Below are 13603 nucleotides of genomic sequence, written 5' to 3'. Positions count from 1 at the left end.
TAAATGACCCAAGTAACCTCTCATCTCAATTTGTCTTCACCCATATTTCTGCACTGTATAATAGGGCGGATATGATGAGAGACTTATAAACAGAATTTTTGTTCATCGAGAGAGGAGAGGAATCTGCTTCTCAATTGCCTACCGATTCCAAAGTAGCACCTGTTGGCCAGAGTTATTCAGTGCTTGATCTCCAGGCATAAATTGGTGGTGGAATTTATGGCGGTTCCAAGATAGACAAACTCCTGACAATGTTATACCAGATAAACATTTGAGTCCGTGCCGTTTACACAGACCCGACTGTCATGAGAAAGGCTTTACATTAAAATTCATCAGCTCTTGAGTCTTTTTTCCACCACAATATGTCTCGCTTTTTAGCTGTTAAGCTTAAAGGATTAAAATATATTTAACCAGCTCACCAAAAAGTTTCCACAAATACACTTAATATTCCAACACCGTTATTTACATAAATCAATTTATTCACTAGCGCACTTTAGCAAGTTTCACAATCTTCGAAACAGCTTTAACAAAAGCGATGTGTAAACTTCCTTAGTTGCGCCCCATTAAATGCGAAATATTTTCCTTTCAACGCCACTCACACCCACAGACCTTGCTAAAAATCATGCAGCGTCATAAAACTGCACTTAGTAATTAATGTCAATTAGGTGACAGTTAATGCAGCAGCACTTAGCTAAGAGAAAGGTAATAACGGCAACGACAACAACAACGTCTTGCAGTGGCATTTTGAACCTAATAAGTAAATTGCATTTATGCATCCAGCGGTACTTTTCTGCTTCATTTCTTTGAGAGCTCATTTAGTTGGCAAAATTGCAAATGCAACACTCAGCAAAACAAAGCCAACATTCCAGGCAGACTCGGCACACGTATAGCTTCTATACGACTTTCTCAAATTCAAAAAAATTTGGCAAACTGTGCTGTGCTTCGGAGTAGTAAGAATTTGCTATTTTCGCACCCACATTCCAGCGCAAATCGAAAATGCATTGCCAGATGCCTTGTCGTGACCAGCCATCGAACTGTGCTCAGAGTTGTATATGCTGTGGCCAAGTGCCAGGGTCCAAAATAAGAAATTCAAAGAGGTTAAAAATTACCATTAAACAAAGTGCCGTTATTTCGTGTATTGTTCTTAAAAAGAAACTTCAAATACAACAACAACTACGATAAGGAAAAAGTATTTTTGTGGAAAGAGTACAGGGTTAGCGTTAAAAGATTTGATATAAGAAATATATTTAGTGCTAATAATGCTCAGAGAATTTCATCCTTGACAGCTATATATGGTAAACTAGTTCCTTATAACATATTCTCAATAGCTAAATGGTCCAGTATTTAAAAGAAAACGGTTGTCAGTAGAACTCGCATTCTCGATTGTTAAAAACTGTTAAAATTGCCTAAGTTATATTCAGTAAGACTAATTTTTCTCTGAAATCCATTTTTACAGTCCCATGGTTTCTTGGAATACTCTATTGGATCTTCTAAAACAATTCGTGGTTTGTTCGATATTTTAAAAGTCTTGGTTTATCGGCTCCAATCCTTTAAAATAATCTGGCTGAATACTATACCTTGGGTCCTCTCATCTTATATGAAAAAATATTTATTTTCCTATCTTCAATCTAGTAAAGGTCAGATTCCCCTTATCGGAAACATTTACTTGATGAATTTGGAAAACACTATTTAAATTCGATAGTTTAAAGAAAAGAGTAGACTTCAAGTCTTCAATTGATATTGACCACCTCGGTACATCATTCCTTGAAACGAAAAACAGGCATCTCTATCCAAACTGGGTAAAACAGTTCCTAGGCCTTGAATATTCGCTACAAAAACAGCTGAGGTAAACGTTCTAACGTTTTCTCAAGCTGGTTAGCGAACTGTTTTCAAAGTTCCCATTGTATTTAAAATCATTAAGAACTCTCATATAAGATAGGATGCCGTTAGTTATTCAGGCTATCTACAGCAAGAGTTTCCGAAACCAGAGAATCCGGAACAGAACAATTGGGATATTTCTAAGCCTGTCAGGATCAATATTCAATTAGATTATTAGTGTTGTTAGATCAATAGTTGCTGAAGTGCAGCAAAGGCAGAATTTTGAATTCTACAATAACAGCTTGTTAAGGTTCACCCTGTATCTCCACACTTTTATAGTATGTAAATCAGCTTGCAGCGACATTGTAGCTTCAACTGTGCATACACAATATTAAATAATACAATAAAATAAAGACAATAACAATAACAATAAGATCACTTACCGCACATCACAATCAACAAGAGCAGCCAACGCGTCTCATAACTGAAGCTACGCGCCACCAGCGCCATATCGGCCGCCCACATTGTGCCAATCGAACGAAGCGCGAGCGTTTTGCGACGTGAAGCGTCGTCTTCAATGCCAATGGAGAAAGGACACTGCAATTCTTTTACACTATGTAGTTGTCACTGAGTATAATATGCAAAAGCAGGAAGCGCTTTCACGGCCTTCTAAATATATTTATATTTTGTTTTTTCTTTGTTTTCTTCACTCGTTTATTTGAGTTCGCCTTCGTTTATTTGCATTGCAATTGCTGTCAAGTTTTCTCTCAATCCTCTGTAGCTTTGTTGTGTTCTTTTAGACTTTTAAAGTAGCGACAGAAGCTTGAATCCACCTCACCCGTGTGTTCCCCCCTTTGGCACGGTTGCTGTGCCTTGCATTGCCGCATTGGAGACGTCAACATGTTACGGCAGTGTAACTCGGCTAATTGCCAACTGTGTGCGAGGAGAGATTGAAAAGAACACTTGCATCAGTGTTATCTATTATCAGTTTTGCTTCCTTTTCAATTGTACCGTTATTTACATTAATTTCACTTGGCTTTAATTGAAAGGCGTTTGTGGTGACGATTCACTGAAAATACACAAAGAAAAGAACGCGATTAATTGATTAATTGATGTGATTAAAAGAATGTTTACTTATGTATATTGGGTATTCTTGAGTGTCTTGAGTGTCTATCAAATATCAAATATCAAATATCAAATATCAAATATCAAATATCAAATATCAAATATCAAATATCAAATATCAAATATCAAATATCAAATATCCAATATCAAATATCAAATATCAAATATCAAATATCAAATATCAAATATCAAATATCAAATATCAAATATCAAATATCAAATATCAAATATCAAATATCAAATATCAAATATCAAATATCAAATATCAAATATCAAATATCAAATATCAAATATCAAATATCAAATATCAAATATCAAATATCAAATATCAAATATCAAATATCAAATATCAAATATCAAATATCAAATATCAAATATCAAATATCAAATATCAAATATCAAATATCAAATATCAAATATCAAATATCAAATATCAAATATCAAATATCAAATATCAAATATCAAATATCAAATATCAAATATCAAATATCAAATATCAAATATCAAATATCAAATATCAAATATCAAATATCAAATATCAAATATCAAATATCAAATATCAAATATCAAATATCAAATATCAAATATCAAATATCAAATATCAAATATCAAATATCAAATATCAAATATCAAATATCAAATATCAAATATCAAATATCAAATATCAAATATCAAATATCAAATATCAAATATCAAATATCAAATATCAAATATCAAATATCAAATATCAAATATCAAATATCAAATATCAAATATCAAATATCAAATATCAAATATCAAATATCAAATATCAAATATCAAATATCAAATATCAAATATCAAATATCGAATATCAAATATCAAATATCAAATATCAAATATCAAATATCAAATATCAAATATCAAATATCAAATATCAAATATCAAATATCAAATATCAAATATCAAATATAAAATATAAAATATAAAATATAAAATATAAAATATCAAATATCAAATATAAAATATCAAATATCAAATAGAAGATGCATCCTTAGAGTTACGAACATTATTTTAATTTTTTTTTTTTGTTTTATTTACAATCAAAATCATGATAAGTAGATATCCTAACCTCCTATAAAAATTAAATGAATAAAATCGCAGCAATAACTCATAAAACTACTACCTAAAATGTATGTCAGTGTATGCTCACTCACGTAAATGCAATTCTTAAGTGCCTAAGCATCCATCAGTGCAAAGAGTAATGGCAAATCGTTTTCGTATGACGTACGCGCTTGACTTACAAATTATACAACAAACACTCTTCTTTTTTTGCTACCGTTTCCTTATTCTTTATATAATTCACTTTTTAGTCAGCATTATTTTCTCTTTTTGCTGGCTGTGACTGATTTGTTTGCTTTCGGTCTACCGTTCTCTAGCCGACCGTCTACTCTCTGCAGTGGCATAGAAAAATGGCGCAAACAAATCAGATTTTAAAAATCTGTTTGCTTGAAAAATTACTTGATTTTGAAATACTTCCGTTGCATACTAACGAGCGCTTTGTTAGAATTAGCTTTGCTGCGTTGAAGTAATGCCAATCGGTAGTGGTTGATGGTATAATATTTTTTGTATGAAAAATAGTCTTGTTCTTTCGTACGTAGGCATAGGTGATTGCAAATAGATTTGTAGAAAATTATGAGATTTAATTTATTGTTAACATTTTGAGTGCTTTTTTACATCATAATCATCTGAAGTGTTAAAATGTTCTATAATCAAAATAATGAAATTTATTTTATTTTTAAAAATGGCTGATAAAGTAGTCTTACGATAAAGAATATCTTTTGGAATGATAGATTATCATTATTATTTCTTAGGCATTATTTCTGCTCATGTTCATCAAATTCGAGCTTAACCCATCGAAACAATATTTAAAAAGAAACCACCACATCGGTCAAGGCGACCCCAGTACTTTTATTTAGATTAACTTTGAAATATTTTTTTGTTGTTTTGTTCACACAGAAATTGGAATATTTGTAAATATATATGAGTATGTGGTATAGGGATTCAATTCAAGGTGCGATCTACAAACTTAGTTAATGGTCAAAACAATTCTCGGCATCCTGACATGGTTAGGTCGTATCTTACTACGGGTGAAAACCCCTTTAAAGTGTTCCTCTAGGTTAGGTTACTCTGGTAGGCTATAAAGCCACACATAGACCAGTTTTGGTCCTTTGAGGAGTAATCATCCTTTAGGATGCCTGCGCTTGTTGCGAATTGCAAAAGACTTTGTGGCTTCACCAACTTAATCTCTTCCAGATTAACGTAATGTATAGCCTTCAAATACTGAAGCCGTTGTCTTGATAATGCAGAGCATTCACAGAAGAGGTGCTTCATTGTTTATCTGGTGCCTTGCTCTTAACATTTTCTGCAGTCTTCTCGATCCAACAGCCCAAAGACAGTGACCAGAGAGTATGCCGTCAATATTCCTACATTTGCTTCTATCGATCGTCAATAGAAATCTCGTGTACTTCTTATCTACCGCCTTACACATAACTTTTGCGGTTTGCCATCCCGGTATATTCTTCCAGAGCGCTTTGAACTTCTTTACCAAATTTTTGTCTAGATCATCATATAGACAGTATATAGGTTTATCTACGTTGATCATGCTTTCAGATGACAGTTTTACGCCTCGTTTGCCAATCTCGTCCATAATCTCGTTACCATCGATACCCTTGTGGCAAGTGTTCCTATACATCAATGAAAGATTTTCTGGTTCAGTGAAAAATTTAAAATATACTTTATTCTTCTCACTCTTACATTTTATAGAGAGTCTAGTCGCTCTATTGTTCTCTGATTCTCTCTAAAATGGTTAAACATTAAGCAAGTTCGTGGGTTGCACTTTTTCCCGTGTAAGAAATTTATTATGCCTATATGTTATTATACCCAAAAAATCCTCCAACTACTTTCGCACTAAATCAATCTAGCTGAAAAACTCCACTTAAACAAATTAAAATTTAAAGAATAAAATCAAATATTTACGTCAAAAAGGTGACAAATGCGGAAGCAACTGCTTTCAATTAATAATGCAAAAATATTTTACGAAACTAAAAACTTAAACTACCCTTCACACATACATACCGACCGACCGACGAACAGATCCTTCATTTGGAATTTATTTGAAACTTTTCTATAATTTCCTGTGCCTAAATAAAGAAGAAGCAGCCACCACTTCAAACCACTTTATATGCAAAGTAATCGCTTTTTGATTGAGCATTGGCATGAAGTGGCACATTTTGCCGAAAAAAAGGATAACAAAACGGTCGCGCGAAGGCCGCACACTAATTCGGCACATATGCGGCACCAATGAAAATACCAGAGCGCATACTTTTATAGCCAACTGTATTTAGTTGCGAAAATAATAATAATGAAAATGTGGCGCTGGGAAGCTTAGGCGAACACTCCACTTTGTCATCAGGGTTGTTTTGCTACTCTTCCATTTTGTAATATGGGTTTCGCTCTAATCTTATGCGTGCAAAATGGTGAAAAGTCGCATTTCCGAAAAAGGTTAAGCCAAAGCCGAAATTCTATTTTGAATAAATAGAAGCAAAGTGAAATAGAAAAGTTGAATGTGAAATTTTCGATGCTCATATGCAAATTGACAGTTTTAACCCCATCAACCTTGGTGGGTACACTATGGGACACATATAATGGTATTGTTAAGCTATTGAGCGCAAATTTTAAAGAGGAGAAGAGAGTGGGTGAGTGTTAGAGAAAAAATTGTTTATATACAGGAAAATTTAAAGCAGTTCAATATGGCTGGTGATTTAATGCCACCCAAACAGCTTAAAAACTTGTCTGTCACACGAATATAAAGAGTTTAGAAAGCTGTGTAAAATTTCCAGTTCACTTTAATCACGAAATTAAGCACATATATTTTTTTGCGTAGCAAGTTGGGAGGGAGTTTACTTCACATCAAATCGGTCGGGTTTACTATTCGCAGGCATTCCCCACAGAAGGTCCTCAAAGAGAAACAACAATCATTATCACTACTAAAAAATAGTCCCCAATTTTTTATACCCTGAACAGGGTTTATTAAGTTTGTCACGAAGTTTGTAACACCCAGAAGAAAGCGTCGGAGGCCCTATAAAGTATATATATAAATGATCAGTATGTTGAACTGAGTCGATTTAGCAATGTCCGACTGTCTGTCTGTCTGTATATATACGAACTAGGCCTTCAGTTTTTAAGATATCGTTTGCAGATGTTATTTTCTCTTCAAGAAGCTGCTCATTTGTCGGAACAGCCGATATCGGTTCACTATAGCATATAGCTGCCATACAAACTGAACGATCGGAATCAAGGGCATGTATGAAAAACTTCCGGATTTTACTACATATCTTCACGAAATTTGGTGTGAGTTATTGTTCATAGAAATAATTTAATCTCCGAAAAAATTGTGCAGATCAGTTCACTATGGCATATAGCTGTCATACAAACCGAACGATCGGAATCAATGGCTTGCATGGAAAATTTTCGCATTTGACGTGGTATCTTCACGAAATTTGACATGGATTACTGCTTAAGGTAATAATATAATCTCCGAAGAAATTGTTCAGATCGGTTAATTATATAACCTTAATGTTTCTAGCAAACAACCCGGCTAAAAAGAATTAGTAAAATGTTTTCTTTTTTTACTTACTTTTTCTTACGTCTTTAGATTTGCTTAAAAGCATAGTTACAAAAGAAATGCACCTGTGAAGGATATATTAGCTTCGGTACAGCCGAAGTTAACGGTTTTTCTTGTTTTTCTTTTTCTATAATCAAGAAGTAGTACCTTGGAAAAATACTTCTATATCACTTTTGTTGCTTAAGCTGTCGCTAGGTGGCGCTTTAATACATTTTTTTTAATTTTTTCTTGGTCTTCACATTAAAAAACAATATTTCTCCCACAACTATTTGACAAAAAATCATTTTCAACCGAATTACATGAAAGCGAAAAAACTCAAAGCCAGTTACATCACTTTCTCTATTGAAGATAATATCTTCTACACGCATATGCCAGACCACCAGATACATGCAACCATGTAAACATACATATAGCTTATAACCAACTTAGTTTCTTTGTATGCACTAATATCCTTTTAGCCTTTTTCATAAAAACACACACACATACACACCGCCAACAAGCGCAAACACTTCAAAGCTAGCTGTCATAAGCGTTTTCCAACGAAAAAAAGACATACGCCAAGAGGCACTTATACCCACACCCATAGGGCTGGACCGAAAACGGTAAAGTAAAGTAAGAATGAAAATGTTAGCTTTAGCAAAATATGTCAAAAAGTCTTGTTAAACTGTCTGCAGCGCAAAAAAAAATGGCAGCGCAAAAAACTAAAAAAGCTCGCATAGATAGTAACAAGAAGATTTCATTTAGTATACTATATACTAGAGCAATATCTGGTTGTATACAGAAAAACACATTGCGTGTGTTTGCAAACATATTGTACGCATCTGAAAGTAAAGCAGCGAATTTTCGATGAAAAGAGAGAATATATTTTTTAAAGACAAATATTTGCCATGATGTCGCAGCAATGACTAGACCAAGATATTGATAAATATTTAATTTAAATTACAAAAATAAATCAACAAACGGACAGGATACAAGTTTGTGTTTTTATTTTGTATAATATAGGGTGGTCCTTGAGAATTTAGCACTTCAATTGAACACGGTTCAAAGCCAGCGCTAAAAAGCTTAAAGTTAAAATATCCAGAAATTTCGCCAACCATATTTCTTACCTATAGGGTATATTAACTTTAGGTATCAAATAAAAAAATATCCTTTATTTGTTATGGCCTAAATAGAGAATTCTAAACTCAAGACCTGTCTAATCCAAAAATTTTGATCAACAAGAGTTTACAAAAGCTCTAGTAAAATCAATTGCTTATATAAAAAAGTGTCTGTAAAAGTTCCTCAGATTATACCAGCATCCAAAATTTAAGATGAATGGATGGGATGGAGATCCCGTTAACAACATACTCACACATGACAAATTCTCTTGACTTTAATATTTTTGTTTCAGAAAAAATACTCGTAAGACAAATACTGTTGAATTTAAGTGCTCTCAACACTTAAGATGTAACTAATTAGACCAAAATAAAGACCTTGACCTCATGCGACTGAAAAAATATGCTTTATTGAAACAATCAACTAATTAGTTTCTAAATGAGTGAGTGAGGGATGACATACGGACTCAGAAACTGCAAATGACTGAGACTTTTTTGACAGACTTCTTGATTTACAGATTGTAATAGCTCTCCTATTTATTCTCTCAGTGTATTGTCCAGCCGCACTCTTATAAAAATCTGGGAAAGTACTTGGAACAATAGAGGCCAACTGTTCATATTCAATGTCATCTCCGATCAGTATCCCTACTAGTTTTTTTCATTTGTAAGAACCTTTTCTTTCCTATTAAGTAAAAACCTATTAGGTCTACAACTTTGCTTCCGCCGTTTTCCAATAAATGTCTCTAGGGTCAAGCACTGGTCGATTAAATCGATCTTGGACATTTGTGTCAACATTAACCCAACAAAATATTTGTTGAGATCTGTTTGCAACCCAAATTTATTCTCAACTGAAAATGTCACTTTTTGAGCCGAATTCTCGACATTTGCGGGAAATTTTGCTTTTCTTTTTTAATTCCAAGAAAAGTGCGGCTGAGGCTCATCGACATTTGTAACCGTTTTTATACAAAAAAAAACTTAAATTTACAAAAAACCGGCGGAAGCAAAGTTGTAGACCTATTCCAAAATCAAAAGCCTTTTAACATATATAGACCATATCATTAGTTGAGGAAACAGAAGGCAAGTACCATAAAACAGAGAAGTGACTCAGATTCTAACTCACCACAGCATAGGTCTACGGGTCGATTATATACTCCTATGACTATATTAAATCCGAAATCAACGCCACAGAAGCTCTCTTAAAATAGCTGTATATGATATTGGATAGTGGCAAACTGGTTTAAAACAATCCAACTGGCAGAAACGGATAGAGCAATTATAACAATTGGTTGTAGCACTTCAATGAAGAATACTCAAACTCTCTTTTATTGAATTCTTCAGTTGACCTTTGTTGTTGCTTTCATATATAAAATTTAAAAGGTGAATACAACTCAAACGTATCAAGAGAGAAATGGAACTTCAGCTCAAAACAATGGAATCATACTATTAGTATATGTATATATACTTAAATCTTTGTTTTGAACCAGCATTTCCGCACTACGGAATAAAAATATTCTACTATTAAATTATTTAAATGCTATCTATAAATAAATATCTATTTTCTGCCACACGCTACCCTGTTTAGCACACAGTAGTACTCTTATAGAGGACGGTTCTCAGGCATTTTTTACTTGCATTATTCATTTGTTGAGTTACATTACAGAAGTTTAAAGCGCACGAAGACATTTTAGCAAGAATTTATAGTCATAAATCAAAAGTGCGCAAACAAATATGAATGAATGCATAACTCGGTGCGCCTTTGTGCATGAGTGTGTGTGTCGAAAGTTTTTTTTTCAGCTCACAGCAGACACTGGAAGGCCACACAATCGCTATACACACACATATGCATGTATGTGAGATGGAAAAAATTGAAAAGCATACGCAGATATCCTAATTCTGCACAAATTACACACACACACACACACATGCGTAGAAAATATCATAACTGTCATTGTATGCAGACCGCTATGTGTGAGGTTAGGCATTCTGTTTGCAAATGGATCCGTAAAACATCTGTATTGTCGTTGCGGGATGAATAATTAAATTGTCTTGCATGTAACGGCATACACTGGCATTGAATGCGGACAAAAACAAGATAGTATATGGAGATTGTAGTATGCGGTCTCTGTGGCAACCCATTGCTTACAGTGAGTTGAAAAAATAAGGGTAAATAAAATATTTTAATTTAAAAGATAAAATATGCGTCAATAATATTGAATACATAGATATTAAAAAAGACGTTAAAAATATTTTTTATTAAAAAAAATTTAAAAAAAAATATTTAAAAAAAAAAATATTATAAAAAAAATATTTTTTATAAAAAAATTAGAAAAAAAAATGTTTGTAAAAAAATTATAAAAATTATTTTTTATAAAAAAAATGATAAAAATAAAATTTATAAAAAAAATATTGTTTATAAAAAAAAATGATTAAAAAAAATTTGTTTATAAATAAAATAGTTGATAAAATATTTTAATTTAAAAGATAAAATATGCGTCAATAATATTAATAGATATTAAAAAAGACGTTTCAAATATTTTTTATTAAAAATAATCAAAAAAAAAATATTTTTTATAAAAAAAAATCACAAATAAAATTTTTTTTAAAAAAAAAAATCAGAAAAAAATTGTGTGTAAAAAAACATTAAAAAATTTTTTTCACAAAAAAACATTAAAAAATTTTTTTCACAAAAAAAATTATAAATTTTTTTTTTATAAAAAATATTTTTTTAAAAAATTATAAAAAATTATAAAAAAAATATTTTTTTATAAATAAAATAGTTGATAAAATATTTTAATTCAAAAGATAAAATATGCGTCAATAATATTAATAGATATTAAAAAAGACGTTAAAAATATTTTTTATTTTTTATAATCAAAAAAAAATATTTTTTATAAAAAAATCAAAAAAAAATTGTGTGTCAAAAAATCATAAAAAAATATTTTTCACAAAAAAAATTATAAATATTTCTTTTTATAAAAAATATTTTTTTTATAATTTAAAAAAAAAAAATATTTTTTTATAAATAAAGTAGTTGATAAAATATTTTAATTTAAAATACAAAATATGCGTTAATAATATTAATAGATATTAAAAAAGACGTTAAAAATATTTTTTATTAAAAAAAAATCAAAAAAAAATGTATAAAAAAAATCATTAAAATAAAATATTTTTTATAAAAAAATCAGAAAAAAACTTGTTTGTAAAAAAAATCATAAAGAAAATATTTTTTTTTTTTAAATCATAAGAAAAATATTTTTATCTATTTTTTTATTAAAAAAAAATTAAAAAAAATTTAAATTTTTAGTAAAAATACAAAAATATTTCAAATTATATCAGCCTTTCAAAAAAACATTTTTTTATTCACCAAATTTTTTTATCAACACCTGTCCACCGTACCTACGCAACGGCACGGCGCCAATGCGATTTAGACACCGTCATCGGTTTCAAGTGTGTGCACTTGCACTCACACTCATGCACCGGTACACACTCAGACTTGAGAGTGAATTGCGCTAAGTGAGTACAATTCAGAATTGCGACAGCAGAAATCAAAAAATGTGAAAATACAAAAAAAAAACAAAAGCAGAGAAAAAAACCATACACAAAAGTGTAAACAACACAAAAGCATGTGAATAATACATACAAGTTCTGACAGTTGAGGCTTATGCAACAAAACAAACGCAATGAATGAGACAAACCTAAGCAGCCGCAAAGAAATCAACGAGCGGGTGTGTGTGTATGCATGAAGCCACATAACTCAAAATTTACAGTCTACAATACTCACAATACTCGTATATTTGTCTTGTTTGTTTATTTTATTAAATTTAAAATCTCAAAAAATGAGTATGAGTATATGTAATGACATTGAAAACGTATTCGCAGAGGACTCGAGTATGTAAGACTGACTTTAAAATGTAAATTAGTATAATATAATTTAGAAATTGAATTGATATTGATCAAGTCGGCAAGCACTGTCTATGAGAATAATAAATAACAACAAAAATAAATAATTGTGTTGACTCGGCAGAGCATGATCTGCATACAAATTATTAGGGTGGTGAAAAAATTGGCAAAAAGTAAGAACCAGGTGAAATCGTACAGGAAATTATTACGGACTTAAATTGTATTATCTCATAACTGAGCATTATATCAATCATAGAACATGTGTACCTCTAGAGGCGGTACCTTGCAAAAACCATTAATTTTAAAAGTAAATCCCTCACCAAACTGTTGTTGTTGATATTATTCTCATTTACAAGAGCAATTTTTTTAGATTTACTCTTTATTGAAAACTATTGAGATCTCATCAGTCAAGTAGTTAATCTAAATAACGCTATAGTCGTCTTGGATTGTCCAATTCCCTGGTCGCTATATTTGAGATGTGTTCGCTTATACAAAAATTTGTAATTTAAGGCTTTTGTCGGGTAAAAAAAAGCCTATTTTCAATATTTTTGTTTCTATGTAAAAAATTATTTATTTATTTGCTTCTGTTTTATAGAATCATATTTAAAGAATAATTTCTGAAATTTTAACTCCTTAAACTCCTCCATTGCGACGTCATTTGCGGTGACCCCTCGAAAAAAGGTGTGTCCGCGTTGTCAGCATAACTCGTGACAGGATCATTTAAATTAACACACCTGTGCAAAATTTCATCAAGATCGGTGGAGTAGTTTTCAGGAACATTTGATAACCGACTTTGAAAACACTATTTCGAGAAAAATGTGTTTAAAGTCTTGAGTAACAATAATACCTGACTTGGAGGGCACACCATCCAAAGACTGTATCTCCGAAACTATTATTCGGAACGACTTGATAATATTCTTAAGATGTTGTAGAAATTAATAAGCAAAAAACAAAAAAAAAAAACAAAGATTTTTTGAATCCACGAAACCCATGTAACCCCTTAAAGCATTGATGAGATTATGGA

At 31.3% G+C, this 13603-nt stretch overlaps 1 protein-coding gene across 1 annotated transcript in view; it reads right to left on the bottom strand.

The window, feature by feature from the left end:
• The window catches only part of LOC105211162 (uncharacterized), a 271702-nt gene that overhangs the window by 199242 nt on the left and 58857 nt on the right, over positions 1-13603 (bottom strand). Inside the window, exon 2 of the mRNA XM_029039568.2 lies at positions 2259-2884. Coding sequence (XP_028895401.2) covers positions 2259-2340 — 82 coding nt within the window. The 5' untranslated portion in view covers positions 2341-2884. The remainder of the gene's footprint in view (positions 1-2258; positions 2885-13603) is intronic.

The sequence above is a fragment of the Zeugodacus cucurbitae genome, chromosome 4 (genome assembly GCF_028554725.1).
Source record: "Zeugodacus cucurbitae isolate PBARC_wt_2022May chromosome 4, idZeuCucr1.2, whole genome shotgun sequence".
NCBI classification, from domain to species: Eukaryota; Metazoa; Arthropoda; class Insecta; order Diptera; family Tephritidae; genus Zeugodacus; species Zeugodacus cucurbitae.
The sequence above is the reverse complement of the archived record's forward strand: the minus strand, read 5'-3'. Positions and strand labels throughout refer to the sequence as shown.